This window comes from Chenopodium quinoa, unplaced genomic scaffold (genome assembly GCF_001683475.1).
Source record: "Chenopodium quinoa cultivar QQ74 unplaced genomic scaffold, ASM168347v1, whole genome shotgun sequence".
Classification (NCBI taxonomy): domain Eukaryota; kingdom Viridiplantae; phylum Streptophyta; class Magnoliopsida; order Caryophyllales; family Amaranthaceae; genus Chenopodium; species Chenopodium quinoa.
Window position 1 is genome coordinate 1950219 of NW_018745461.1, and position 24778 is coordinate 1974996.

General features: G+C 33.1%; 2 protein-coding genes across 3 annotated transcripts; both read left to right on the forward strand.

Moving 5' to 3' along the window:
* Positions 1–6: 6 nt before the first annotated feature.
* Positions 7–8498, forward strand: LOC110714954 (leucine-rich repeat protein 1-like). Its single transcript, XM_021893508.1, has 6 exons — positions 7–598; positions 3639–3710; positions 3818–3961; positions 4068–4139; positions 4235–4306; positions 8132–8498. The coding sequence occupies exons 1-6, from the start codon at positions 384–386 to the stop codon at positions 8202–8204; spliced, it is 648 nt and encodes a 215-aa protein (XP_021749200.1). The 5' UTR covers positions 7–383; the 3' UTR covers positions 8205–8498.
* A 2593-nt stretch (positions 8499–11091) lies between these two features.
* Positions 11092–24590, forward strand: LOC110714878 (protein ZINC INDUCED FACILITATOR-LIKE 1-like). 2 transcript variants are annotated; one of them, XM_021893430.1, is made up of 17 exons: positions 11092–11445; positions 19424–19464; positions 19735–19795; positions 19902–20004; positions 20120–20222; positions 20863–20916; positions 21000–21062; positions 21210–21259; positions 21685–21760; positions 21858–22061; positions 22160–22247; positions 22562–22647; positions 22743–22850; positions 23161–23205; positions 23306–23394; positions 24006–24049; positions 24147–24590. In XM_021893430.1, exons 1-17 carry the CDS (start codon positions 11289–11291, stop codon positions 24245–24247), a joined length of 1473 nt encoding a protein of 490 aa, XP_021749122.1. In that variant the 5' UTR covers positions 11092–11288; the 3' UTR covers positions 24248–24590. The 2 variants fall into 2 exon arrangements, with proteins under 2 accessions (XP_021749122.1, XP_021749123.1); XM_021893431.1 differs by lacking the exon at positions 11092–11445 and adding an exon at positions 17712–18504.
* Positions 24591–24778: the final 188 nt, after the last annotated feature.

The following is a 24778-nucleotide window of genomic DNA, read 5'->3' on the forward strand; positions in this document are numbered from 1 at the left end:
CCAGTGATTCCAAATTCCACTAACCATAACCAATCACCATTAATAATAATCCCAAGTTCCAACCTTTCCATTCCAAGTCAAAACGAAACTGCTCCTTCAAACAAACCCACCTTCTACGGCATTATCACATTTCACACGCACGCGTTTCACTCCTTCATCATACAAAGATTCCTCCTTTTTCTCCATTTTCTCTCTCTTCTATTTCCAAAGCTGATTTTCTTCCCTTCATTTCTAACCTCTTAATTATTACTTTCTTCACTAGTTGTATTTAAGCAACTAGTCAAGTACTAGTTGTAATTATTAAAAAAGCTGTCAACTTTCTGCAATTTTCTGCTGTTCAAACCCTAGAATTTTGAGAGAGAAAAAAAAGGTGGGGTTTTGAAATGGTGGGGTTCAAAGCTTCATCTTTGATTTGGGTGTGTTTATCTTTGGTTTTGGTGAATTGGGTTTCTGGGAATTCTGAAGGAGATGCTCTTTATGCTTTGAGAAAGAGTTTGAATGATCCAAATAATGTTCTTCAAAGTTGGGATCCGAATCTTGTTAGCCCTTGTACTTGGTTTCACATCACCTGCAACGCTGATGATCATGTCACTCGAGTGTATAATCTTCTTTCTCTCTCTTTAATTTTGATTGCTTTTTTATTCTGTGCAATTTTTGGATTTTGGGCTTGTATCTGATTTGGGTGTTGATTGATTTGTTTTTGTTTATTTCATTTTATTTATCTTATTTTGGATGTTTTGGATAGATAAGCTTGATTTCTAGTTCTGGAGTAAGACTGACCATACCAATTCAGATGATGTTGATTTGAGTATTTGACTGGATTTGTCCTGTATTTGCATGAACTTGTGTATTTTAACTTGTTAAGTGCTTGGTTGTTGAATCGTTGTTCTGTTGGATGGTTTTGTGGGGATTATTTTAGTCTATGTGGGCATTCGTTTGATTTTGTGGCAATTATGTTCGTTTTAGAATGGTTTAAATCGGGGGAGATTGGTCTAAATTGAGTTAATTGGAAGCAAATTTTGCAATGAGTTGGATTTTATCTGTCATCTTGAGCAATTCTTAGTTTGTTTTATGTGAACTGTTATCAGATTCTTCTTGTGTGCCCCATAAAGTAATAATAATGAAGTCATAGTAAGACATGGATTGGTAGTAAAAAAGGTAGCCGAGGGATTTAATTAACCTTAGTTCACTGTAAACCAGAGAATCTATTGTTAACATTATCAGTTCTATGAATTATTGCTTGTTGTGTTGGATGATTTTAGGGGTGAAATTTTGCCTTTCATTTCATGAATTTAACATTTTTGTAAAACAACTAAGAGAAGTCGTGGATCTGGTTTTTGAGGTGAATTGTAGAAAAATCTAGAATGAGTTTGTCAGGGTGAGCAGGTTTTGTACTCTTGTTGCGGAATTTAAGTTTCTCTAGTTTAGTTAAAACCACAGAAATGGCCTTTTTTTTATGTTAGTAAAATTGTGTATGTAGTATTTTGTAAGTGAATATAATTTGCCGTATTTTCCGCATACATGTAATCTTCTTCAAATTGGTAATTTGGTACCTAGAAAGTAATTGTCGTTGAATATTGGGCAAGTAGCAACTTGATTTATTTGTGAACCTGAAAGTCCTTGATGCAGCACATGGTAATGGCAATTGGTACTGGAGTTATTCTCCAGTTGTATTTCTATTGTTGATGTGAAGTGTATGTGTGATGTGCGTTTTCATTTGATTTGTGTCAGAATCTTAAAAGTATGTTGGTCCTTTGGAAGGAAAACTTCTTGCTATATACGAGTATTTTTCTTTACCAATGCGTCTCTCAATGGTGTTTTTTTAGAGAAAAAAGTTTTGTGATTAGAACTGTAGATTGAGGCTAGGGAAAAATATTGTTGTTCTTCAAAGGAAAAGCTCTTATGGGGATAGCTCAAAGTGGAATCAGTGGCATCTGGCGCATAAGTGATACATACTTACCTAGTTTGTATAGCTTGATGTTTTGAGAGCGTGGATGATATTAAAGCTGGATAATTCATCATCTTTTGGAATCTTTGTTGGATGTATATCATGTTATGTGTTCCTTTTTCTGTGCAGTTCAAATAAATATTTTTCTTTTTTATCATCTATCCCGCCCATCCCTCCATTTGCCAGTTAATATTTCTACGTTATGCCAGTTAGTCATGCCACATCTAATGGAGATCTTGTCAATCATATGGTGTTTTTTGTTGGTTTTGGTGATGAGCTGAAATATCTTTGGGTCTAAGCATGGATCAATGATGCCCCGTTTGACTCAGCTTTGCCTCCCATTAGCTTTAGAGGCTGTAAAAAGATTTTAGGAGGTGGGGTAGTGAGAGATATAGATTTGGGCATTTGCCAGCAGCTAATAACTTAATTTAAGTAACAAATGACAATGCCTCATATTGTTTTGAGTCTTTTGACTGTATATATTTGGTTACGAGCCAGTGTTTCAGATGGGCCAGATTGATCATCATTTTCCTCAGCCTCGCCTCTCATTAGCTGTTGGGACTGGAAAGAGAATTTTGGGTCAGATCCAAAGATATAGGGTTGTCAGCAGTCAAAGTTATGTAACAAATGACAATGCCTCATATGGTTTTGATTGTGGATGTTTGTTGATGAGCTAGGGTCTGAGATGTGTCAGGTTGATTATTGATCAGATTTAAATCCCTTTTCTCTCATAGATACTTCCTCCGCTCTCTTTTAGCTACAACGTAGGGTGTGGTACTGTGCAGGCTCATATTAAGGAGGCCATGTGAAAAAAAAGAGAGATAAGGAGGAGGCTTATGTAATGACAAAAGAGATAGAGAAAACCCAAATCTTAAATTCTTGACAAGAAGTCATATTCATATAATAATGTTGCAACTAGTTTGGAACTTTTCCAAAAAGAAATTGCTGCAACTAGAAAAGAATGGAGGATGTATCACTTTACTTTATATGGTTTTGATCTTAATATTCATTCTATTGATGTGGCCAATGGTGGAGTTATGGAGAACAACAGGATGTATGGTGTCAAAAATGGGTCAACAGCAGTTGCATTTATGTTACTGTGTTACATTGAGGTTGGAAGAATCGGAATTGCAATTATAGGAGCTCCAATGTTTCTGACTTGAGGAATGAGGATTGGTGGGAGGTGGCACATGCCTTTAACCCAATGTCATAATCGAAAGATTCAACTTGATTCATCCATTACAATTTACAATGATCATTGCTGATTCTTTTATCTAGCCAATCAATGATCTTCTCAAAAGGAATATATGAGATTTCTGTTCAATTAAATATAAATTTGAAAAATGTCGCCCTGACTTATCTTTGTTCTTGGTAGAAGTTTTGTTTTACTGTTTCTTGAGTAATTTTTCTTCACGTCTCCTCTAGTAATCATGTGATTTTTTGTGGTATTTTTCTTTGTTTTCACTTTTGCACGCACATAGCACCTTAGGTGCAATCTTCTCTTTCAGCTTGAAAGTTGAAGTTGCAAGCTCTGGTTTTTAAACTTTACTGTCTTGAAAAGATCTATTGAATATCATCATTTTAAGCTCCTTGTTTGGGATGTTGATTTGGTGGCCTTAAGACTTTGGAAGTTGCTTTTCAAGAGTAATATATACCCAAATGTTTGATGTCGATGTGGTTTTATATGCAGAGATCTTGGCAATTCAAATCTCTCTGGCCACCTAGTGCCTGAGCTTGGGACGCTAGAACATCTTCAGTATCTGTAAGTATCCTCCTTGTTTCACTAAGTTGGCTAATAGTTGATTTTGGTGCAGCTGAATTAAAAAAAAAAACTTCGGTTATTAAGTTGACCTTTACTTGTGGAATCAGGGAACTTTACAAGAACAATATACAAGGGACCATTCCATGTGAGCTTGGAAATCTAAAGAACCTAATTAGCTTGGATTTATATAACAACAATATATCAGGAAGCATCCCCCCGGAACTTGGAAATCTACAATCCCTTGTTTTCTTGTAAGTGAGCTTGACTCTATTTTATTTTTTTTAGTTTTTATCATTATGTTACGTTATCTATGTAGGATTTTGGTTATGAAATTACTGATGTTTTTTACTCTGGTAGGCGATTGAACGATAACCAACTTACTGGTCGTATCCCAAAGGAGTTATCCAAGATTGCCAGCCTGAAAGTAATGTAAGTTGAGCTTGTTGAAGACTTTGCAATGTATCCTTCTATTGGTTGGCACTTGGCAGTTCTCTAATTTGTTAAACTCTTTTCTACTTTTCCAGTGATGTTTCCAACAACAAGTTATGTGGACCAATTCCAACATCTGGTCCTTTTGAGCACATTCCTTTGGAGAAGTAAGTGATTTTCTTCTGTACTCTATATGTTAACTTTTTCTTTGCCTGTACAATTGCAGTAGTTCATATTCTTGGGATGCTACCTAACTGGAGTTATCTAGGTCTTTTGTCATTAGTGCATTAGACCAGCAAGTCATTCATTCAATTAAGATTAACTATAAGTGTTGCTTACAGTGAGCTGTTATGCTTTCCCAAAAGTTGTTACCTTGTCAGGCATTTTCATATATAAAATGGGGCACTTCTGCATTCTTTTGCTGAAGAGATCCATGGTCTCTCTGCCTTTCTTTGTTAAAAAATAATTGATAGTATCAGGATAGTGCTGCATTAGTGTATCAGGCATCAAGTTAAGCATCGTCTTGCCCTGTGTTGATATTTCTAATTCCTTCAAGCTGCTGGTGTGACCTTTTACCCCACTTGCTTTTGTCCTTTTATCTGCTTTCCAATTTAAATCTAAGAGAATTTAGATCTCATCTTTTCCTCCCTTCACAAACCTCTCTTGAAAATGATAGATGTTTTTTTAAGTAGGTTGCCTTACTTTCCTTTTATGACCCTGGCAGTGTTTGCTTGACAAACCTATAAATCATTGGACATTATGAAAGTCAACTCTTCTACAGGTTAAAGATAGGTGTATTAAATGAGGATTATCTCACTTATCTGTGAAATCAGTCTGCAACTTTTTCAAGTATTACAATAAGATGTTAAAGATCAATGGATATCGACCATACCATAAACCACATCCTATAAAGTTAACATGTCACTTTGTCAGAAAGGTGTCTTCTTAAACATTCAGTTTTTAAGATGAATTCTAACTGGATAATATGATAACTTCATTGCCTCAAAGAAAAAGTGGCTAATTGTATAGCCAATTCAGTCACACATGTAGGTATAGGATGTAACATTGACCTTCTTCATTGAGAGCACAAATTTGTTGTATGTGTGCGTTTTTTTTTTATGAATGAATACTTTTTTTTCTTACCGAACTATTTTTTTTGTCCTTATTCTGGCATGTTTCAAATAACTAAATCATCAATTTTTCGCTCTACTGCTTCATTAGTTCTATTTCACTATTGAGTCTTTTGTAAAGTTAATTGTGACAAAATTTGCAAATGGTGGGGTAGAATAATAAATATTCTGTTGCACTTCCAGAAAATGTTAGTTGTCTTTAGTATTTGATATGATTGGTGTATATTGTGCTAGAAATGTACTTGTCTAATTGTGCCGACCGCATTGCATTGTCTAAGAAGCTACCCCCTCTCTTGTTCTTCTTTTCCCTATGAAATGATTAAGAATGTTTAAAATGTAAAAGAAACACAAAAGATGAAACAAAGAAAAGTTTTTTTTTTTTTTTTTTTCTTCGTAAAAGCTGAATTTGTATGCATGTATAAGACAGCACCTATTAATGTAAATTTTGCCCCAGGTGGTTTCTAGTCAATTCGAGAAGTGAGAACTTGTTATGGTTTTATCAATAACCATTTTAATAGAAACTCTAAGTTCACCTTTAATGAGCATAACTTAATTTGGCTAGTAGCTTATGTTTATTTTCAAACTGAGGGCTTCCCTACTGTTATGGACATATCTGTTTTAGTTTTTTTATGTAAAGTGTATGTTATGCGTCTAATGTGGGGTTCCATGAGCCTCTTAGTATGATCATATGAAAGATAGCATCAAAAGTGGGTTTTGATATGTGCTCCAAACAAGTTTGTGGCTTACTTTGTCACTTATGGGCTATGAGTCTATGATAGTATCCATATCCGATTAACAATCTTGTATCCTGAAATAAATTAGTAAATAAACATACAATCAAATAGAATGCTCTAAGGCTCCATATTTTAGGGGTCTTATTAATTTGGTCAAACAAATTCTCTTCTATTACAGTTTGAAGACTCCTCCCTCTTTTCCTAACTCTAACTTAAATATTCCTTAGAAAGATAATGGTCTAGGATATAATAAATTAATAATATCCATTTTGCATATTTAAGGTATCCCTTAGTTGAGGCTGAAGAACAATGTCACATTATCCTCTTATCAGAATTACACGATTTCAACCTTTTGTGCTTGTGAGGAACTTAACTCTCTTACGGAGAGTCTTCTGTTATGAACTGACTTTACCGGACAGAATTAGTGATGTTGTATTAAAGGGGAAAAATGATGATTATGATTGATTAGCTGGAAATACAGGAAACTTATTATAAAATATACTATGAATAAAGAAAATTTGGTGGTTTGTGGAGTTTAACAAAACGTGTTGACTGTGGAGGAATGAGACCCCTGTGTGACACTGTTACTTGGGTATTTCCATTTTAAATGAACTTATTGATTAATATATTCTGTTTGTAATTTCATTTATCACAATGTAACTTGGTATATGTATTATGAATCTAGAAGATTTGCTTGTGGCTAAGGCATCCAATTTAGGCGATGAACATACAATTTGTTTTTCAATTTAGACGATGAACATCCAATTCAAACTGTAATAGAAGAGAAGTTGTTTGACCAAAATTTGGGGTTCCATTCATATTTGTATGTGGTGCTATACAATTAGTGACGATGAACATACCAAAAAGCCATGGCTTTCTAAAGTTTGATGTGTGGTGTAGAGAGAAGTAAATAATATAGAAGGAAAAAGATGGGTTCATCATTATGGTTTTTGATTTGCCGAAAAGAGCAAGGATGAAATCAGAAAAAATACATATAATATATGAAGAAAGATGAGGTCATTATGGCATAATAGAGCTTACATTTTGGGTCTCAAGCGGTTGTGGCCGGAATCGTAAGTTGGCAATAAAAAACCGCCATTGGTGTTTAGGATGTGGTTGCATCTGAATAATTATGAGGTCGCGTATTTGGTATTTGGATCCATTTTTTGGCCAATGAAATATTTTCTTTAGGGAGGATTAAATCTCAGAAAGCTCATATGATGAAAGAAAGTGATCAGGTTACATGCCTTATACTTCTCTTCCTGTGAACTCTGTCAAATCAAGTTCTTCATTATTTATCACCATATTTAAGTTCCTAATAGCATGTCCATACTGATTTCGGATAATATCTCCTCTGCAATCCAATACTTTGCTACTCCAGTGAGAGCAACCATTTCGGGTGCTATTGTTTCTTTGTGCTTATCACTTTTTCCGTTATCTTCCTTCTTCTAGCTTGCTTATGTTAGAGTTAATGAGTTAAAGGGGTAATAAGAGGAATAAGAGTGATGATGAGTGGGCGTGATGATATTGGGATGAAGACCATGAAGTATGATGGGGTGATGAAGTGAGGAGGGAATATTCTCATTTCGGAAGGTATTACGCTAGGTGGATGACGTGGAACTATACCCTAAAATGGGATTAATAGTTTTTCAAACCCTCCTCCCTCTTTGCATCATCATCACCTCATCCAATATACTACCTCTATTCATCTATCTCTCATAAGCTCGCTGTAAGAAATTTTCAAACCCCACTTATGTGGGATTAAGGCTTTGATTGATTGAGTGCGAGACTATCAGCATGTCAGTTAAGAGAGGGTAAGCTAGGGAGGGTTTATGGGCGTATGACAGACTATTCAGCTTTCACTTCCCAGGTGTTTATCCTGTTTGTCTAATCAGCGGTTAAGAAAGGGTCTTAGCATTTTGTTGGGGTGAAATGTGTGACATAAAATGCTGATGTATTTGCTTTTGTTATATGCTTACTGCTTGCAGTCATTCATTGCGAAAATGTGATGCTCATGATAATAGCGTGTTTGAGATGAACAGACCAAGCCATCGTTGTTTTCTATAAAATTTTCCGTTGAAGAAATCTTTTCCACACCTAATTGACTTGGTATGACCTATTTTTGCAGCTTTGAGAACAACCCTCGTCTGGAAGGCCCTGAGTTGGTCGGACTTGCAAGTTATGACACAAACTGTGTTTGAATTCCGAAGGACTGATTCGTGGAGTGCCGAAGTTTACTTGTCATACAGTTGAATGTGTTCGTGCTTGTAGTTATGTAATGTAAGGCGGTGATAATAACTGAATACATGGTTTATATAGAGTGCAAAACTGCTTGTAGTAAAGTAATGTGAATGAAAGATTATATATTTGACGCTAAAACGTGATTGTTAACAAAGTTAACTGGCACTAGCAAGCTGCTATAGACCTACATTTACCGGACATTATTGTGGCCAATGTAATGTCTCTAATCTCTAAAGTTACTCTCCTTTGATCCTTATCATGCATACTATGCATCAATGACTGAGGTATTGTTCTTCATTCAGATCTCGAAAAATTCATCGTAGGCATGCCCGGTTTCGTGATGAAACCCTAGGCTAATGAACATGTTAAAATTCTATGCCCACCACCAAGTAATAAACTTGTTATACTATCTTATGCCATGTTCGCAAATTTTGGTATTTTTTTTAACTCTCTTCGTCCCCTATTGATTGTCCTTTACATTTTTAACGGGAATTAATAAACACAAATAACAATAGTAAAAGTACATTAAAAAAGTAAATTGACATTGGGTATGCAAAAAAGTAGAGAGAGAAAGTAATAAAAGTATTCCGTAAAAGGGAATAATAAAATTTACATGGAAAAGTTAAATTTGCACAAATATTGTTGTAAATTAGAGGGAATTTTGGTAAAAAAAATTAATATTAATAGTTGTTGGAAAAAGCAAATGGGTGAACATTTTGTGATTAAATTTACCCATAAAGGACTTTTATTTAGGGACGAATAGAGTTTTTTTTTTTTTTATTTTTTTTTTTGTTGAAAATTAAACATACCCGTAAGGGAGTTTTTTCAAATTTTGGTAAGTTGAATATTGCATTGCGTCAATGTTAGGGTGAAGTATGCAAAACAAATCAACATTTATTGACTTTGTGTGACGCTGGATTACATTTACATCAACCTGTCAAAGTCAGCGATCAGGGCAATAATTCGTGTGACCACACTGAATAACAATAAAAAATAAAGGAATATTTGCATATTCAGTTATTTAAAATTCGTATTTTGCAAATTACAGCCATTTAAATATAAAATTACAAATTGTAGCCCAAATGTTCATATAAATTGTAAATTGCAGCCCGATTCAACTTTTTCATCAGTTTACAAGTTGAAAAATCTTTGATTAAGGTTTTAGGGGCCATTTTAGGCTTTAGAGGTCCAAATTGAGCTCGAAATTAGCAAACAAATAACGCAAGTATCTCGTTTGCGTAACAAAAATGTATCGATTTGTGGGAAACTGTAAATATGAGACACTTACGTTATTTTTTTTGCTAATTTTGAGCTCAATTCGGGCCCCTAAGGGCTAAAATGACCCTTAAAACCTTAACCGAAGATTTTTCAACATGTAAACCGATGAAAAAATTGAATCGGGCTGCAATTTACAATTTATACGAACTTTTGGGCTGCAATTTGCAAAAAAAAAAAAATGGCTACAATTTGCAAATTTTCCAAAATAAACTATTGGATCTACATAGTTTTATCTATGTTTAGGCGGAATTAGGCAAGGTTCATATTTTACTTGATTTGCACCTTATTTAGCAATGTACTACTCCCTTTGTACTCGTATTTTATTATTTGCTCAACTTTTCTTTTGCAGCTGTATTTTATTACTATTTCTCTTTTTTGGAAATTTTTTACAATATTTTGTTAATTTTTTCTCTCATTGTAGACCCTCAAATATCATATTTTAATAATTCTATATTCTCTCTCCTCCCAGTTATTGTACTTTATTTTTCCACCAATTACACTTCCTTTATGTTTTATATTACTTTCTACGTAGTATTATTTTTCTTAAAATTCCGGACATGAAAATAGAACAAGTAATAAGATATGAAAGGAGTAAATAAATTGTTTGGTACCAAACTACCAATGTTCAAATATCAAACTACTTAAGAACACAATTTTCATAGAACTTAATTGTGAATTGAGTACATCATAAAAACTAGTACCTTTTTCTTTTTTGAATAGAGAAGAATCAAACCATGCACGAGATATAAAATTAAACCCGTCCTTACTCAAAACAAAGACCTAACCTAGAGGAGAAAATAAGAACATTTGTTACTCCTTATCTATAAATAGGTTAATATCTTGATGACTATTGTCCGATGTTCTAGCAAAACTATGTAACTTGCAACACTATTTCTTTTTATTTTTTTTGTTTAGAGAGCCACACGGACAAATGATGAGAATAAATTCCAAAATCTCTTGAAATCAAGAGAGAAACTCTAATCACTTGAGCTATCCCTCACTCGATCTACACCGCTATTAAGGGTTTGTTCACTTCAGCTTAATTTCAGTTCAGTTCAATTCACTTCATAATTTCATTCTCTCATAAAATATTCATTTCAGCTCTAATCAGTTCAATTTAGTTTAGTTCAGTAAATGTAACAAACACTAAAGATCTGTTCTCATACGATTATTTTCAATTCAGTTCAGCTCATAATTTCCTTCTCTTATAAAATATTCATTTTATTTCAGTTCAGTTCAGCTATAATAAGTTCATCAGTTCAGTTCAGTTCGGCTCTAATAAATTTAGTTCACTTCGGTTCAGTTCAGAACGGGCCCTAAGTTATCAAGTATAGATTGGACCTAAAAGTCGTCATTGGCCCTATAAAGCGAAGCTACCGTAGCTACTTGGTTTGCTAATAAATTCTGTCACTGTCAAATATGTTCAATGCCAAATCTAATTATTATATTCGCATTTAAAATTACTAAAAAAATATTGAAAAAATAAGACAGGTGCTGATTAGCTGCATCAATGCCTTCGTCAAATTTGCATAAATTCATAACTTTTACGTATATTATTCTCGTGGACGAACCACAACCAGAATTTTTCCTTTAAAACTTACGACCCATCATAACACATTAACTGTCATCATTTAATATTTTTCTTCTATTCTTCATTATTATGTTTGTCCTTTAAAACCACAATAAATTTTTTGTTATTTTTTCTAAATACATATAATAGAGAGAAAATAAAGTTGCGAGTTTTATTATAATCCAAGGTTTTAAAAATGGCGGATTACAAAGAACCATTGTTAGTTTCGGAGGAAAACAAGTATAATTTTGATGAAAATTGCGAAGGATGTCAAATTCAGAGGCATAAAGCAGAGTGCCCAGATGTTCCTTGGCGTCATTTCTTCTTCATTTGGGTTATTACCCTTACTGCTGGTAATTTTACATTTTTTATCTTCTTTATTGCTTTCTCGTTGTTGAGTTTTTTCGAATCCGAACATGAAATACTTAGCTTGTACGTATTAAATCATTATTTAAGGGGCTCATTTGTAACTTGTAAGAGACATGGGCGGGGAAGGGTGATAAGTTAGATTTAGGCGAGAGTTTAACTCTTACGATTTTTTTTTTTTTTTTTTTCAATTTAATTTGCAAAATTAGTCACTTGGGAGTTGGGATGATTTCAGAGTAAATGAAATGGCTAAGGGTTTACCACTTGTAAACACCCTCACTTGTTATATGAACCAAGCCTTGTTTGGTGCGTGACGAGTTATAATTGGTTGGATTTAGATGATTATGAACAATACTAATTTTATGTGGGATCGATATTAAGTCTTGTTTGATTCATCTTATTTCTTTTTATTTTAAAAAAAAAAGTTTTTGTAAGATAAAATTAGAAAAATTACTTTGTAAGTTACAATGATGTTTAAATAGGATTATCCAAATTCAAATTACAACTAAATTAAATAATTTTATAAGGCCGTCTGACAAAAGGAGTATGATGTTTCCAAAATAACAAGTCATTTTTAGTAGCTAGCTATAATGGTAGATTATTGACACTTTTAAATACATACAACACTCCTTATTTCCCGGAATATCTAACACAATCAACATTGCATACATACTAATATGTTAGCTTGACTTTACTTTTATATAACTAAGTATTAATGAAAATTATTTTAAAAATTGTACGAAGTATTATGAAACTTTATATTGTATTAATACCTAGCTATCTAACACTATATTTTATAATAAATAATTTTTTTTATTATATTATCAAAAAATTATAGTCAAAACTACAGTAATATATGAGTAGTGAAAAAGTCGATATTTTGGATTTTTGGGACGAATGGAGTATAAATATACGAAGTATAATGTTTCTTTGTACAAAAAGTATAAAATTCTCTATTGATAAAACGACAAATTATACAATGTGAAATGAAATTATGGATTCTTCACACTTGGTAAAATTAAGGGTGGGGGTATCAAAATCGCACTGATATGTAGTGTTACTTACGCAACATCTTACTAGATGTTACTATAACTTGTTTTTAAAAGTCACCTTCTTAAGTTATTCCATAGCAAAAGTTAGAAGATTGGAACTTAATTAAAAGAAAAAGACATTTTAGCAATTTGTTTTTCTTTCATGAACATAGAAAATTTTAATTATCTCATTATTTGGAAGGTGCTGGTAGACTGGTAGTTTAGGTATGTGTTATTGAAGCACTTAATGCTAATTACTTGAACTCGTACTAGTATTATACAAGTAAATGAGCAAAAATAGTCCATACAGTTGTTTAATGAGTTGATTATACCAGGTACACATACAATACAATTGTTGTACCTTGTACGATAAAAACTATTTAACTACCTGGGAGTAGTATCTTAAAATAATTTATCTTAAACTTGGGTGACTAAGGCGCGCGATGCACATATCATAACTAGTCATGTATCGGGACCTTTTTTAGTTGTTGGCAATTTTTACGGGTATAAAATGTCCATACACTCTTCTTAAGAGTTAAAAAAAAAATTAACATTTAAGTCCCTGTTCTATTCACCTTATTTTCACTAATTTTAGGGTTGATAAGTTCAGATAAATTCTGATAATGGTTAATAAGTTCAGATAAGATAAGTTTAGGAAAAATAAGTTCAGATAAGTTGTGATAAGGGTTAATCAGGGCTACTCAAGTTTAATTTATTACTAAAATAAGTTTTAATAAGGGTTAATAAGTTCATATAAGATCTGATAAATTCAGATAAGTTTAAATTAGACCAGATAAGTTCAGATAAGTAAAAATTAGGTGAATAGAATACACCCTAATTAAGACAAATAACTAAATACATATTGGAAAAAGATATATGCAGCCCTAAGGGCTGCATATAAGAAGCTAAAAATAGAAAGGAAAAACAATAAATAACCATTTATTACACCGATTTACTCGTGAATTGTCGATAAATTCCCAACTTAATACTAAAAAAGGAAGTATATTAAATGCTTATATGCAGCCCTAAGGGCTGCATATAGCATTACCCATAAATATTTTAGAGAATATAATTGTCCAAACACTATTCATAAAACTTAAATGAAGTAGTTTGATTTTAAAATTTCCCCAAAATTTTAAAACTAGCCCAAACTAATGGTTAATTTAAAAGTCTTATAAGTCCTTTTCTTAAGAAGGTAAGGAGTTTGTTAATGGGCCCATGATTACGTGAACTTACTTGAACCCACTATTGGCACGACCTATGCTTAATGAACCATGGACTGTACTATACTTGGCAAATCATCGAAATGGAGCTATCAATGTAATGCAGACATACAGTAGTGAAATTCAGAGAAAGCAAAATGATACATAAAAAAACACAATTTCTCTTCTCGTTTGGCCTTTGAGGTCAGGGTTCCTCGTGGCCTTCGTGGGATTGGTAGGGGTGTTCTTATTACGTGTCGGCCGCAGCGGTGGCACGGACATTGTTGTAAAAATGACTATCTTTAGTTTTGGTTGTTGCGTGACTTAAATTAGTGGATGCTAATTACTTAGCGTTTTAGTTGGTTAAAGAATCAGATAGTAGATATCTACTATCTCTATTAAATATTAGTTATAACTTTGGAGTAATATTGAATAATAAGATCAAATTTCATAAACATAATTATTGGTCATCTATATTATATAAGCCTAAGGAACAAGTTTGTATGAGGCATAGTTTCAAAAATATGATCTCTATTATATAAGCTTATTTATTTGTCAACTTTTGTATAGTTAAGAATCCAATTAAAATTCCTATAAAGCTATAACGTCCTTACTTTGTCTTACGTACAAATTTCAAATTAATTGTTTTTTCTACATTATTTTACTTAAATAAGTCATGAATATATGAAATAAGCACTCATCACATGCAATAACTTGTAGACTTGTAGTGTATGTTATGAGAATTCATCGAACTTTTTCCCAAAAAATGGCGATAGTTGCCCCAAAGTTTACTACACTAAAGATTACTAGTAGGAATAAAAACAATATTTTTAGCATAACTTTTAGCAAATAAAACCAACTAATAAAAGACAGATTGCTATAAGAGCATTATTATTACGGGCAACTTTAAGCTATAATTTTGCCATTTAAAGTAGCTAGAATTTTGTCGTAGAGAAATATAGGTCGTTTTTTGTAATATTATGTAGGGTTTTTGTGTTTGCACGTTTTTTTTTGTTGTTTTTGTTTTGGTTTTGTTTTTTTATTGTGTTTGAGGTGGTGGTGGCTTAAAAGGGAAGTTTTGGTGAATTATTATTGTCTTATAACTCTTATTATATACACTTAGAAGCGTATGGGATTTTTTTTATATGCATTCTTGGAATTTGAAAGTAATACTGTAGATCTATAGGCACACCTTGCATGAAAAATTAGAATAGTATATACGACATTTTCAAAAAAAATAAAAAAAAATAAATAAAAATTATTAGAGACTGCAAAATTTTTTAAGGTGGATATAAAATTACGCGTATTATAGAGATACTATATTATATTTTTATTTTAAATTTATGTGTAATAATTTTAAGGCGGTGTTACGGAGTATCTTTTCAAGTTTGAAGATACAAGCTTTGTTGTATTATTATCATAGACCTATAAATTTAGCTTTACTAAGTTGATTAATTATTATGTTGTAAAATCAATTAAGGACCTGTCCACTTCAGCTTATTCAACTTAATTTCAGTTCAGTTTAAATCCTAATTTTCTTCTCTCATAAGCAATTTAATTCAGTTCACTTCAGTAAATCGAATGTGTCCTAAGTACTTGTATAATTTATTAAAAATTTTAATACTAATGTATTTTTTAGTATCAACTCCTTTCTATAACTATTGTCAATAACTTCTACTCCTAAAAAATTAAAAATTATTAATCATTAAGATCAAGTTGTATTCACGCATAAGGTTGGGCAACACTATTGTGCTCCTAACTCCTAAGCCTTAAAAATATAAGGATGTGTTATATTCATTTTTGTATTTTCTTATTTGAACTTTGTTTAAGTTTACTTTATTACTACCAAACTTATCTCGATTAGTTTTGTTTTGACGGATCTTTTGAATTAAATAATTCCTCCGTTAATAATTTGAATAATACACCATCCCTTAAATGCCCTGCCACTTGTAATTGTTAGCTAGGTGGGGGCCGAGGTGGAAAGTAATTGAGTAATTGACCCTAAAGTAATTGTTTTTGTTCGAAGTCAAATATGGTTTACTAATAACTTGACCATAATGATATGATCCGTACTTAACCATATAATGGCATAAGATCAATGATGATCAAGTCAATTTTTCATGATATGTTAATTGAAAAAGAGAAGGTGGCGAGTCAATCTGACTTGACCTTTAGGTGAAATACTCATCACCTGACGACTTGTGCGCAATTGAACAATTTCCCCACGTTTAAATATTTGCATAATTTATCTCCATTATTTACATATGCTCTTTGATTTTGGAGTTAATTGGTAATTGCCGGTTTACTTTTGGCTGTTGGCTAGTTTGCTAAGCTTGTTTGACCAACTGGAAGTATTGGTTGTACAGATGAACTTTTTAAGTTGGTTGTTTAATCTTGTTGTTTTATATTATTTGCAACGATTTGATATAAAGTAGAGAGGAGAAATGTCTAATCTTTGCAAATACTCCCTTCGTTTTTTTTTGTTTTTTTTTTTTTTGTGTTTTTTGTATCACTTTAGATTGCACAAAGTTTTAAGAGAGTAATATAATATTGTGGGTGAATAAATTATTATACTTCCCCCGTTCTTTTATTATTGCCCTATAAGAGATTGACACAAATTTTTTGGTAGTGGAAAAAAGGATGAGAGAGAAAGGTAGAAATACAAAGTTGCCCATATGATAGTATACACAAAACAAAATGTAAGTGTTGAAAAGCAAGGGTATATTGGGCATTTATAGTGTGAATACAAATAATTCTTTTCCTAAAATGGATATGGTGCAATATTTGTGAAATTTCCTTAAAAGACAAGTGGTGCAATATTAAAAAAAGAGACAAGTGGTGCAATATTAAAAAAAGGGACAAGTGTGCAATATTAAAAAAACGGAGGAAGTAGTAAAGTAAGCTGAGACCAAAAGAGGTAGTATGTGAGAGAGGATAGATATTTTTATTATTTTAGTGGGACCATGAAAGAAAAAGAAATGATAAAATAAGTTTAGTGCGGTTTATAGTAAAAGAGAGAAATGATAAATATAATATAAACTATAAAGTTACCAAATATAGAAGTGATGCATTTAATTAAAGAAACACCCATAAAAGGAAAGTTATGCAAATAAAAAAAAAGTGGATTGCTAAACACCGCCAACAAAAATGATTACCACTGCCAACATTTGGTGTGAATGGACAATCATACCCTTACTACTTCACCATCCCTTCATCCTTCCGGCAACCCACAACCCCTTCCAACCGGCAACCCCTTTTGACCGACGACCCATCACACCCCCCTCTATGACAACCCACCACCTTCCCTGGTCAGCGTGAAGGTGGTGGTTTTTTTTATTATTATTTTAGGCAACCGTGGTAACCGGAACCCAAAATCGGTTACCGTGCGTGGTAACCGGTTACCGCTCCGGTTACCATGCATGGTAACCGGTTTTGGGCTCCGTTTACCATGCACGGTAACCGATTTTGGGCTCCGTTTACCATGCACGGTAATTGATTTTGGGCTTTGGTTACCGCGATTGCCTGAAAATCTAAAATTTAAAAATAAAAAAAAGGAGGGAAGGTGGTGGGTCGCTAGTGCGGTGGTGATCGTCGCTGGTTAGTGTGGTGGGGGTGGTGGTGGTGTTAGTCGTCAATTAGGGTGGTGGGGTCAAGGTGTTAGTGATTGATGGCAAGAGGGAAGATAGTAGTGAAGTACTAAGGGCCTGATTGTCTAGTCACACTAAATGTTGACGGTTTTGATAATTTTTATGGTGGTAAGTAGTAATATGAAACGGAGGTAGTAAAAGTGTTTGGCAAAATTAAGGTCTGTTCACATTTACTTAATTTGAGTTCAATTCAGTTCAACTCCTAGTTTCCCTATCTTATAAAATATTTATTTCAGCTCAGTTCAATTTAGCTCATCTCAGTAAATGTGAACATGCCTAAATTGTGATTGATAATTGTTTATTAGTGAAAAATCGGACCAACAAGTTAAAAGCCAATAAAATAATTTACTCCTATTAGCTTTTAGTTGTATGAAGTATGAACACAATGATAGCACAACTTAACCTAAAATTTAGACTCGACTCGACTCGACCCGATTAAATTAAACCTATCCGAATTGACTTGTACTTACTCCCACCCATAGTTTACTTCAAATACATTGTACAATCAAGTACGTTGGAGTGACATTAAGAACCAAAGATGTAAACGGAAGGTGAGAAAGACAATACGAAATTGTAGAATCCACCGTAATAAGTGGCATCTCAATCCTCCAACCCCATCTAATTGGAAAAATAAACAAACAAAAAAGAAAGCATATCATGCAACAACAAAAACACAAACAAAATACGACACGTTGATCCAATATACTACTATAATTCACATTTAATCTGTCCTCTTTTTTGTTTGTTACGACATCCTTCTTGGTACACGAGAAACTAGATCTCTCTACTACTACTTACTCTCTTTTTATATAACAAACTCCAAATCATTATTATAAATAATTGCTATTCTTTTGTATATTTTAACACTTTTTTTTCTCCATATTTTTTTGTATACAAAATCTGTTTTTTCACTTTTTGTTGTAGTTGTAGAATTCATTTTAGTGTAGTTTAGTAGGGAATTAATTAATTTAGATAAAGATTAGATTTTTGAAGAGAAATTAAATTAAATTGGTTAACAATGGCGGAAAAGAAAGCACCATTGTTGTTGAAGGATTACTATTACAATGAAGATTGCGCTGGTTGTCAAGTTGAGAAGCGAAAAGCTGAAAACCCAAATCTTCCTTGGCTTCATTTCTTCTTCATTTGGATTATTACTCTTTGTTCTTGTAACCCTCTTTTTCCTTATTTTCTTTCTTTTTATGTTGATTTTTTGGGTTTTTTTTTTTGTTATTGTTGTTTATGATATGTTTTTATTATGCGGGTTTCTTGAATTTTGTGTTTTTATGCATTTTATTATTAATACGGAGTAATTTATATATTACAGTAATTATTTGGTGTTCTGTTCTTGAATTGCATCATAAAGAAGCTAACTTTGAGAAAAACAACATAATTTTAGATTAAATGATTGAAAGATTAAAGAACATACTGTAACTTTAATGAATGTACGGTATTATTTTCATGAATCAAGGAAACATAATGTGGTCCTCATTGGATTTATGTTGTTTTTTAAGTTGAGAAGATTTGTTTTTAATAATTGACTTCTCCAATCATTTCCTGATTTACTGTTAATAAAGCTACTTAGGGAACTTCAATTGAGCTTTTGCTATTAATCTTAGTGGGATTTTGGGTTTGGAAGTTAGTGTATGATTTTTGTTGGTTTGAGTGATGTTATTTGGTTTATGGGATTAATTTTTCTTAGTATTAGGTACTTGGGATTTTAAATCATTGCTAAATGAATAATTGATCATTGGGGACTTTTTTTGTTTCTTTTGTCAAGGCATTGAAATTCGACACGTTCATGTCCTTTCATGATTGACAAAGGAAACCATTTTTTTTTTTTATAACTTGGATTCATTTAGTTTTCATCAATGATTAGCTAAATAAAGTGATCAAAGTTCGTTTTTGCAATGTGGTTGATTGATGATTTAAATTTTGATTAATTCTAACTTATTTGATTGTATAAAGAATGTTAATACTAATAACTAGTATTTGACTTATGCCTCCATTAATTTTTTAGTTAACTTCTTGTTTAGTGGGTTTGTATTGTAATACTAACATGTGTCACTTGCTTTGTTGCTGTTTCAGCTTTGCCGATTTCATCCATATTCCCCTTCCTTTACTACATGGTGAGTACAGTTTTTCGGGTTATATGTAGTCTTTTTGTTTTGGTGATGTCTGTGGTGGACCAATTACTTGGAGAAAATGCCTTTTTTTTTTCTTTTCAAAATATTAGGTCTTGAATACAACGGAAGTATTGTTTATAACATGCTTAATAAGTTGTGAAGTTGATGCTAATGTAAGTTGAGGTATTTAAGGTGGTTGTATACAAGTTTATACCTTTTCACTGTCACAATTTTTTCTGGCTCTGTGAATCTGAAGACTATTGTATTGCTTAGGTGAGGGACTTTAATATTGCAAAACGGGAAGAAGATGTTAGTTTCTATGCCGGTTTTGAGGGTAAGCAAAGTTTTATTGCATTGACATTTTGGACAGGAATAATGTATGGAGATATATTATCAAACGGAGTTCACATTTCAATGTAATACTTTTCTGTATGTTGAAGGGTCTGCATTCATGATTGGGAGAACATTGACGGCTGTTTTATGGGGAATGGTGGCTGATCGTTATGGCCGCAAACCTGTCATGATATTGAGCACATTATCAGTGTAAGTAGTGCCTTCTGACTCTTTCCTCCTCAGTCCTCCCCTCATATGTACTATATCCGTATGATCGATCTCTTGTCTCTTTTGTAGACTGACATTACATATATGCTTATTACAGGGTTATATTCAATACAATGTTTGGCCTGAGCACAAATTATTGGATGGCACTTGCTACAAGATTACTTCTTGGTGCTTTCTGTGGTACACTTGGTCCGATGAGGGTATGTTCACCTTGTGTTTATGTAGCTTCTTTGCTGACATTCTTTCTGCTGTCTTTGATGGAATGTATGAGTTGGTGATAGTAAAAAACCTAAGGAATTGATTGTATTGCCTTAGCAGGTTCTATCGGTTTTAGACAGGACTCATGAGAAGTCCTGATGGAAGAACATATATAGTGTCTTCTATAATAACGTTTGTTTGTGCAAGATACACACGATTTCATTTATTCTTAACATATTGACTCATATATTTTGTGAAGTCCTAAAACCAATTTTCAATTGTCGTGGATCGATCTTTTATTTCACTGTAAGGTTTTGATCCTGCCTGATAAATTAAAAGTTAATATTTAGAGACAGTGATGATGAGATTTCTTTATTATGGTGTTGCTAACATGCTATGTAGTTCTACTTTAACATTGTTTCTTAGTCCCTCCAAGGCTCCAAGTAAGTGAAGCCACAAGAGAAATTTATTGATATATATATTTTTACACTATAGCAAGCCAAACTTGTCAAAGATTATGTATGTACATGTTTTCATTACACGGATAATTTTTCTTGCATTTTATTCATACTTTCAAAATCAACAATTAGCGTCGTCTGTGTAACTTTTCTGATTGCTTCAACTTTTGAACTCACTGGCCAGGCATATGCAACTGAAGTTAGCCGTAGAGAGCATCAAGCTTTAGGGGTGGCAATGGTATGATTCTTAACTTGTGCTTGTTTGTTGCAATTCTTGTTGAGTAGCTTAGCAATGCTGAGTGAGAGTTTAATCCATTTCAGATGACTTCTTCATGGGGTATTGGTTTGGTCATAGGCCCTGCAATTGGTGGTTATCTTGCACAGGTGAATTCTCATTTATCTTTTCTGGTTTATGTATACATCAATACATGAAATTATTCTTCATATATCTCCCTATACAATCAATTATTTTACCTCTCTGTCTTTTATCTTGTCAATCTTTTTGTTATACATCTGAATATTTTTGTACAGCCTGCAGACAAATTTCCAAGTGTATTCTCTCAAGAATCAATTTTCGGGAGGTAAATTCCTTTTCCCCCTTATCCCGTGTCTTACTTCTTTAAGGCTGTGTTTGTTAAGAAGGGAAATCATTATTTAAGAAAACTACCTTTTTTTTTCTTTCATTTGGTTTGTAAATCTGTGAGGATAATCAATTTGTCTGTTTTCCATATTTAGGAAAGGAATGTCACGTTTTTTTTTCCAGATCTCCCTTCTTCCTTCGATCTCTTCCATTTTCTTTTTACCTTTTCTCTCTATTCTGTTTTAGTAAAGAAACAAACGAAGGAAATAAAATTTAAAACTTAGTTTCCGTTGAGGGTACTTCTTTTTGAAAATAATTTCAGTTCATAACTTTTCCCTTTAAACCAAACATAGCCTTAATGCTTCTAGATGCAAGCATTTGCTTTATTTTATATTAATATTCTCCAACTTGAATTGTGGTTTGTAGGTTCCCGTACTTTTTAGTTTCTTTGGTGATTTCAATCTTTGCGATGTTTGTATTCGTTCTCTGCTTCTGGCTCCCGGTACAGTCTCTTTGTCCATCTCTTTATAATGCATTTCTGACCACTCATACTTTTGTTGAATAACTCAATCGTTACCTGCATTCACTGGTTTTTTCAGGAAACATTGCACACATGCACGCTTAGTGCTGAAGGCACAGTCCAGAATCACTCTAGTGATATAGAAGATGCTGACACTGAAAAATTGCAAAATTCCAAAGAGGGGGCTTCAAATTCATGGTTCAGCCTTCTCAAAAATTGGCCTTTAATGTCAACTATCATAGTATATTGTGTTTTCCAGCTACATGATATGGCATATATTGAGGTAAAGTGGAATATCTAGCGACATAAAGACATCATTGGAAACATCAGCTTCAGATTTTATCATGATTGGATTATGAAATTTGATTTTTTCCCCCTCAGATATTCTCATTATGGACTGTAAGTCCGAAGTCTGTTGGAGGATTGAGTTTATCAACTGAAGATGTTGGTCAAGCTCTTGCTGTGGCAGGTATAGCTCTGTCAATCAATAGCATAGTTGCAATGCATTTGAACTCGTTTATCAAATATATCATATATTAGCTATTTCTTTTCTGTAAGATGTCCAGTTGTAAAAGATTTGATGAGGACATTGAACTAATTTTACTACTTTTTATCGAATGACAGCTTTAGACTACTTGGTTGATGTCCTTTTGAAATACTTCGTATTCATTTAATTATATGAAAAATTATTTGTAATCGATATTGATCATGTTCGTGAACATAATTCAGTGAACATATAATGTATCTGATTTTATACATTTATTTTTTTCAATTCTTTTGTAGGAATTGGTTTGTTATTTTGTCAACTACTTCTCTACCCGTTCTTGGAGAGGAAGCTTGGTCCAATCACAGTTTCACGTGTTGGAGCGGTATGGCTTTGAGTTAGTGTGTTTTTCTTCCTACCATGATAAGACTTGCGATATTTTCCCAACTTTACTCTAATTATTGTTTTTGTGGCATGAAGGTTCTCAGTATCGCGTTGCTGTCATGTTATCCCTTTTTTGAGAATTTAAGAGGCACGAGTCTCTCACTTGTGGTTGATCTTGCTTCTGCAGTGAAAAATGTGCTTTCGGTATGTAAATTTTGTATCCAAGAAAAATCAATTGTGTTATTACACAATCATTTGCTACAAGCCTACAACGATACTTCTTCCATTCCATAAATAATTGTACATATACTTTATTTGTCCAATAATAATCTATACAATACTTCTAATATTTTAAAACATTTCTCTACTGTTTCTTATAAGCTGGGCCCTACAACTGTTTTTTTTTTTTTTTCTTCCTTTTCTTTACTCTCTTTATATCCTGTGCAAAAGTCCAACGGTATGGACGAAGTATCAGACATAGATAACTAATTCTTATAAATTCCTTAAATGTCAGGTTTCAATCACTACTGGATTGTTCCTCCTGCAAAATAGAGCTGTGGTAATTTAATTCATTCTGTTTTCCTGTTTTTTGCTTAGATTTTGCGATTTATGCCACCATAGTCAGGATCTATTACTAATATCTCGAGTTTTAATACCAGAACCAACATCAAAGAGGAGCTGCAAATGGACTTTCTTTGTGTATCATGTCTTTTTGCAAAGCACTTGGTCCTGCTGCTGCTGGATCCCTGTAAGTTTCCTTGTTCTTCATAGCTTAGGAGTGAATGCGGTTAATTCTCTCATCTATGCAGTACATAATTACTGTCTAGTATCCATGTCTCCATTTGAGTCCACCTAATTTGAACATGTAATTGCTGCTGGTTTGTTTTCCGCCTCTTTTTTTTCTGAAAATTTTAAATAAGCCATGTTGATAATTTGATAAACGCCAATGGTTCATTTATTGATAGTTTGTTATGGGTACCTGTTTCAGAAAAGAAAATGTGTCCAAGTGTAGGATTTGAAAGATATCAATTTTGGTCTGAAATAAAGTGTCAAGTGTTCATATCCATGCCATTTTGTGTAATTTAAAGAATACTCTGAAATGGATCTTGATTCCTTAAAGATGGTCAGACCGTCAGAGTTCTGTTACATATACTTCTCTTCACCGGGACATGCAGTTTGCAAGCAATGGAACTGCTCTTCATAACTTACATGATTTGCGTCTGAGCCTAGTGATTCTGTACATTTATGAAAGGGATTAATTATAAGCAAAAAGAGTACCTGCTATGCATAATTCTTAGGCTTCATACCATCATGTATTAAGCATTGATCACTCTAATGTTCTGAATTTCCTATTTGCAGTCTCTCTTGGGCACAGACGCGTCAAATGGCTAATTTCCTTCCTGGTATGTTTTGTTTCCTCACAGTCACAGGATAATTATCGAAATTTACAATTTAAATGGCACTTTTTAGTATTAACTGTTGGTAATTTGTTGCTTGCAGGAACTCACATGGTTTTCTTCATCCTTAATGTGGTTGAACTTCTTGGGTTTCTGATGACTTACAAGCCTTTCCTTCAAAAGCCTGCTCATGAGTATTGCTAGTTTCATGCCTTGAAATCTTGCCTGCAAGCTTTAACACAGAAAGTCGGTCTTCTTCGACAAGCATCAGCATAAAAGCTACAGAAAGGCAGAAGCTAAGCACACACTCTTAAGGCTTCTGCCGAGATTCAGCAAAAATTATGTATATTAATGACATATTATTAACAGAAGCAGAATAGTTCAATTTTGGTCATTGAATTTTGATTTCTCATTCCTCATTCCTCGATATTTGATCCTTTTGGCTCCAGTAGCTATTAGCAATGTATTCAATTCAGTACGTATAAATTTTAGTATTGCTAATTGTCTAAGAGGGGCAGATTGCTCCATTTTTATGGTTGCTGCTAAACATGTTTGTTACAAGCCATTTACAGGCATGTATTAATTGTTGTTTGGGTCCAATTTAGTCCAATTGGGCCTAGGCATTAAATGATCCAATTAAAAGCCCAAGGTCAAGGTTCAACTCTCCAATTGTGCTAAAGTCAAAGGTCAGCCCACAAAGCAAGCCAATTGGGCTAAGGCCCAACCTCTCCATGT